Genomic DNA, 6,501 nt, shown 5'->3' on the forward strand with positions numbered 1-6,501 from the left:
GGGGGGGGGTGCATACCAGCATGTGGCTAGATCCCCGTGCTATAAGCCGTGTGCGGAGCAGGGGGGGCCAGGAAGAGGGCACCCGGTTCACCCTTCCCCCGCTCTCTCCTATGCCCAGGGCGTGAGGCCGGGAGACGCGGGCTGCCATGGGCGTGCAGGACCGGCCCCAGTGCTTCTTCGACATCGAAATCAACCGGGAGCCAGGTAAGAGCCTGAGGCATTCTCCCGCCCCTCTGCCCTGCCTGCCAGCAGAGGGGATGCCCTTCGAGCTCTCATTTTGGGACCCAACGTTGCGATCGGGCTGCGCAGGCTGTGTGGTTTTGCAGAGAGGTAGTACTGCGTAGGCACACGGTGGTTTGGAAGCAGCAGAGGGGGTAATCCTGCTCCAGCCTGGGGTTGGATTAGATGCGGTCCCCGGAGGTCCCTTCCAGCCCTTCTCTCTGATTCTGTGATTTAATATGCTTTGAAGAGCAGCAGTCCTGGATGGCTTCGTAAAGGTGGTTCGGCTTGTCTCATTCAGGAGCCCGCAAACTGCCAAAAAAATGAAGAAAACTGGGGAGAAAATTACAGCTGTGCAGTTTATAAGCTTCTAAAGGGCATTTACTGCTCTCCTTAATGCCGGTCATGGACGGACTAGGTGGTCTTTCATCCCTAGCTCTTGGTTATGATAACAGCTTTTATAGGCATTGAAAAACACAAAATCTTTGCTATTACTGCCTTCCTGTACACCCCTGCTGAAATAAAAATGCTTTAGGTTTTTAGTTTAAGTTTTCTGTGATTTCCTGAAAGCTTTTAACTTCAAGATAATGGCTTGGATCTGTTCCTCTCCACCCCTCCCTCCCTCTCCCCACTTCTATATGCAGGGGCTAATTGAGGTTATGTGGGTTGCTTCCTGTTTTTCCTGAAATCTTCTGGAGTAATCTCTGTATCTGCAGGAGATTGTTATAGTAAGCACAGTCAGCACCGTTGACTGAGAAAAGCACTGTTCTCTTTACTGTTGTACTGTTCCAAAAACAGGTGACAGTGCATTAAACAGAACTTCATTATTTCTGCAACTTTAAATTTGCTCTTGAAATTGAATGGGGAGCATTTATAACATCATATTTAGGGAGTAGGGGTACGGGGGTGCCTGTGTCTCCCCAGTTTTTAGTCTAGAGGGTTTATAACTAAAAGAAATGATACAGTTGCCATCCTAAAGTTTTCTTCTTCATTCTTTGCTCTTCTTTTTGTTTCTCCCATTCTGGAGTTATTTATTGGATCGCATTAGATTTTGGTTTCTCTGTTCTTTTCCTGCTTTATGTCTCCTCCTTTTAGCCACATTTCTGCTTCCATTTTTATGTCCCTTACTACCTTCCCTGCCGTCTTTTATAGTCATTTGTTTTGCATCCACAGGAGGAAATAGAGTACCTGCCGCTTTCCATTCCTGGCTGGCTTCGGTTGGTAACGTTCTAAGAGAGGACAAAACCGTAGCCAGCTTTTGAGATCACTTCATATTAGTGGTGCTGAGATGCAATACTTTTATATCCAGCCTTTCCCCTTAATGCAGAGCTCGGCTGTAGAGAACAGGGGAAGAGCTTTGGTCCTGTTCAGTGCTGACTTCATTCCTTCTCTAAGTTGAATGAACCCCACAACTACACAGCAAGTTGAAACCTGGCCATACATTTTATTGAAACTGATTAATGATTTACAGTTTTGGGGAGAAAACCATGCTGACTTGCAAACATTAAGTTCAGGACTTGTAATGATGTGGTTCTTCCCCTTGATGTATAATTATCCTCCTGAGTTTGCCCTAAAATTGTGCTTTGAATCCAAGCTTTCATTCCAAATAAATAAATAAAGTTAACTCTGGAGCCGTGTTGGTTGCAAAGATAACCTGCAAAGTCTGAGTCAAGTATAAGCACTACAGCAATGTGTGCACACTGATAAACAATGTGTACTATTCTTTCTGTGTTGGTAAGATACTCATTCAGCAATCTGAGAACAGCTTAAGTGTCAAAATAACTAGTGATTATGCTGATTTTTAGTATTGATACAACAATAATGTGCTTTTTCATCATTGGGTTTAGGGAAGATTTTGGGGAAGGAAGTACTGATGCATTTAGTTACCAAAGTTGCAGTAGTGGGTAGATAAACATCATCAATTTTCCTCCTCCTATACTCATGGATTTTTAAAGTGACTTTTTCCCAGAAAATGGAGGAACTGGATGTTGCACCAAAGCATCATTTGCCTCCTGGATCTTAACATGTGTAGTTTGCTATATCTTTGTGATGCTGGAAGCTCCAAGATCCAAGTCTTCCACCTCACTACCAAGACAGACAGCCTTCCCTTTAACAGGCTTTACAGAGAAGTTATTCATTGCCACCACAGGTATCTGCAGCAATTCAACATATGGGAGCAGTGTAAAAGTGATTTTAATGTTTAAAGTAAATAAAACATCTCCCAGGCCAGCCAGTATAGTGTCTCTTGTAAAGGGGCAGACAGATTGGAGTGGGTTCCACTGCCACACATTTAGATTTGTAGTACAAATAATACGAGGGGCAGGAGTTGTTACTAACAACAGCAACAACTCTTTTAGCCATTATTCCTTAATTCAGGTAATTTAATACTGATCATAATTTCTACTTTATTGATAGCTTCTTGAATTAAACTTTTTAAGGCAAGTATTTGCACTGTGCTATAGATTGTATTCCAGGGCTGTCCAGCTGGCTGCCTATGGGTCGCACATGGCCCATGATGGGTTAGTTTGTGGCCCCTGGGCTCCCATCCAGCTGTTGTTCCCCTCATTGCTTTGACTGCAGCTGGGGTCTGCAGATTCCTTCTCCCTCCTTTGGCTTCTGCTTCCTGTGCCTGCCCCAGCAGTGGTGCAACAGCCCACAGTGCAGGGACTCAGGATGCCTGTGCAGTGCAGCAGGGGAACCTCCGTCTAGGTAGATGGGGTGGGGGGGTTGATGGGGTATGTGTTCAGCATGGTGCAGCTGGGGAGCATGTGCAAGAAGGCATCCACGCTATGAGGGACCTGGGGAGCTTGTGGCTCATGCTGGTTTAGTCCACGTGGCATGCAGCTCCTAGCTGCTTACAAGTTAGACGGCCCTGTTGTATTTTTTTTTTTTTTTTTTTTTTTTTTTAGCAAGCTTTGGAAACTGATGTTTTTCACTGCAGCTTGAAATTTTAATTACTGCCAGGAAGTTTGTTATGTATTTCTTTGTCATCATGTTTGGTGTGTCACAAAACCAATTGCAGTATGAATTGAAAGTATACCAAGAATGAGTATGCTACTAATATAAAATAATGCAGCTTATTTATTCTTGGTATGCTTTTTACCTTTTTTTGTAAATCTAACAAGAAAAATACTCAATTCTACAAAACACAAAGATAGACTAATTTACAGGACTTGTTTACCCTGATAAATCTGGAACAGTGGAGTACATGCACTGAATATAATACTGTAATTTAAAAACCCAGAGGTCAGTTGTGTTTTAATGCCACAGATAGCTAAAGTCTCTTTATCCAGTCTCTTCGTCCTCTGGAAAGCGTACGTCATTTAACCATCTCGTTTGCTGCATCCCGTTTCTGCTTTTTCCCCTCAATTCAACTTATTTTTGTCTTTAACAGTCTTGCTTGTTCATTCTGATACTTTTTCCAGTTTCCATTTTTTCTCTTCTCATTTATCCATCCTTCCATGTGGGCATCCCCATTCACTCAGTTTTCACTTCTCGTTCAGTCCCTTTCTTTCTTCTAGCCTTATTCTCTACCCCACACCTGGTGTGTATGCTTTAGTATTTAACCACTAGAGTCAGATATGCTGCCTTGGTGGAAGTAAGTGTTCACCATTGCAGATGCATTTGGAAAGTAATAGGAAGGGAATTACACTCTGGGGTCTTCACTTGTCTTTCAGGGACCAGATCAAATAACTATGAGAATTAATAGATGAGGTTTCTGAGACTGCAGAAGAGAGAGCTATACTCACCGGCAGTCCGAGTGAAACCCTGTAGAGATTTGAAATAAGAGTATATAAAGCAAATTAAGGTTAGTAACTCAAATTAAATGGAGACTTAAACAGAAATTGATGCTTGGAGAAGACCAAGTAGTATATTATTACATTTTCATATAACTTGCTCATTTGCAGAATAGCCCTAGTCATCTTAAAGTACTACTGAATATGGTCATACTTGTGGGTAGCACTGGAGACTGCTGACTTTTCTTTTTCTAGGTTATTCTATTAAGTAAAGTAGCTAGTCTTTTTTAAAAATTTTATTTAAACTTTGTGCTTTGGTTGATTCCTTCCCCCCCTCCCCACTAATGTCAGACTTCCAGGAATATATTGTGGCTCTTTTTTTCCTCATTAGCACTAGTTTAAATAATATTTTGTATGTGCCCTTCAAGCTTGTAGCAAGCTGCTATCGCAGCTCTCAGGCAGAAGAATGTTGTATATCACTCTCTTACCATCATGGGCCCACACTTCACCCGTTCAGCAAAGGGCTCGTGGTGATTAGAAAGACTACTATAATTTTCCTTGGACTGAGGTGGGAGGCTGGTCTTGTAAAAGGCACATGCAGAACAGATTAGATTTAAAAAAAATTAAAGAATTTTTTTTTTATATTCAAATTCCTTTTTGTTTTAAATTAAACCTAATTTAAAACGGAAACTCTAAAGTAAGGGTTGGGACTTACTGTAATCTAATTTAGTAAAATAATTTAAACAAAAATATATCTGGAACAAACATGCATTGCTTGAAAGTTTTAAAGGAAATCAGATTAATTAACTGGAGGAAGTCAATGGAAGTCACTGGCTAAGCACCTGGAACCAGAGTTGGTTGAATCGGTAAAACAGTTTTGATAGTGGGTACATCTACTTAATCTTTCTTACAAGTTTAGTTTAGTTTAAATAGTTCAGTCAAAGTTGAGAAATTGATTAGGATCCAGAAAAGTAGGAATCCCTCCCTCCTCTCCCTGCCCCTCCCCCCCCCCAAACCACCAATCTGTGAACAGAATACTATGTGCTTGATTACTGAACAAACGTGATATCATAATCTTGAAGGACATGGTGGTCAGAAACCATCAGCTCTATTTAAAAATTACAGACAATACTTTCTTTGTTTAATAAATCAGTTTTAAATGCAAAACTTATTTTGCTAAAAAGCAAATAAATGTGCTGGATGCATAAAATCAGTTTAACTGGTAAGCATGTCTTAAACATGTTGACTTTCTGTGGGGGTTTTTTAAAATTCCAGTTTCCATCAAAAGCAACTCAACACAAATCATATTAAAAGTGCCTAGTAACTTAGAAAGGTCATTCCTGATTTTGTTTAACATAATGAAATATAAAAGTAAAGCATACAAATAAATGCACGTTGAACTGTGTCACAGCATTTAATATACACATTTAAGCAGTATGGACTGATTTGAATGGATCCTAGCAGGAAGCAAGTTTTCTCTGATTGTAAGCCATATAGCAAGTCATACAAGGGAAGGCTGAGGGAGTTGGGCTTCTTCAGCCTAAAAAAGAGAAGGCTGAAAGGGGACTTGGTAGCAGCTTCCTGCTACATCAGGGGAATACATCAAGGGCTCAGCAAACAACTGTTCACCAGGGCACCGTTGGAGAAAACCAGGAGTAATGGCCACAAACTCCTGGAAGACCATTTCAGGCTTAACACTAGGAAAAACTTCTTCACAGTTAGGGTGCCCAGACTGGAATAAACTCGCTCCAGAGGTGGTGCAGTCACCTACCCTGGATATCTTCAAGAGGAGCCTGGACAGTCACCTAGTACAGGGGGACTGGACCTGATGATCTTGCGAGGTCCCTTTCAGCTGCTTACAATCTATGAATCAATCTATGTAAACGAGACTTCAGTAACTTAAATCGAGGTTTGCCATTTTTCATGCCATTAAAATTATGTAGGCGACTGACTTACTGTTTCAGTTGTATAGTTGCCTTTGTCTGCTACCCAAATGAGCATCATTGAGTAGTTGTATGGTTAAAGAACTTTGTCAACAGTATCTTGTCCTACCAGTGGTCCCACAAAATAACCAGGTATTGTTCGTTGTCTTCATTTTGCAGTTAGGACCTTTTGGTTAATGTGTGGTGGTTAGTGAGAAATTATGTGGGTTGGTGGTAGTCCACTAGTCCAAAAAGTTTTTTTTGAAAGCCATTACTGTAAGAACTTACGGAACATTTTAACTAAGTAAGGTCAGCCTACTTATCCCTGTGTTCCTAAAATACAGGCCTGGAAGGGGTCTCAGAAGGCCTTCTAGTCCAGCCCCTTGCTCCAGGCAAGATCATACTCCTCTAAACTGTCCAGGGCAAGTGTTTATCTAACCTGCTCTTAAATTTTAAAGAATAGCATTTCCACAACCTCTGTAGGTAACCTGTTGCACTACATAACCATCGTTATTGATATATTACCTCAAAGTCTTTTGCTGTTAACTGATGTTCAGGAAAAGCAAGGGCAACGTTGGACCCCTGCTAAACCAGATGGGGCAACTGACAACTGACGCCCAGGA

At 41.4% G+C, this 6,501-nt stretch overlaps 1 protein-coding gene across 1 annotated transcript in view; it reads left to right on the forward strand.

The window, feature by feature from the left end:
- Nucleotides 1–94: 94 nt before the first annotated feature.
- Nucleotides 95–6,501, forward strand: part of NKTR (natural killer cell triggering receptor) — a 50,452-nt gene continuing 44,045 nt past the window's right edge. The window contains exon 1 of the mRNA XM_019529186.1: nt 95–204. Coding sequence (XP_019384731.1) covers nt 147–204 — 58 coding nt within the window. The 5' untranslated portion in view covers nt 95–146. The remainder of the gene's footprint in view (nt 205–6,501) is intronic.

Source organism: Crocodylus porosus, unplaced genomic scaffold (assembly GCF_001723895.1).
Source record: "Crocodylus porosus isolate Cpor-Errol unplaced genomic scaffold, CroPor_comp1, whole genome shotgun sequence".
Taxonomy (NCBI): domain Eukaryota; kingdom Metazoa; phylum Chordata; order Crocodylia; family Crocodylidae; genus Crocodylus; species Crocodylus porosus.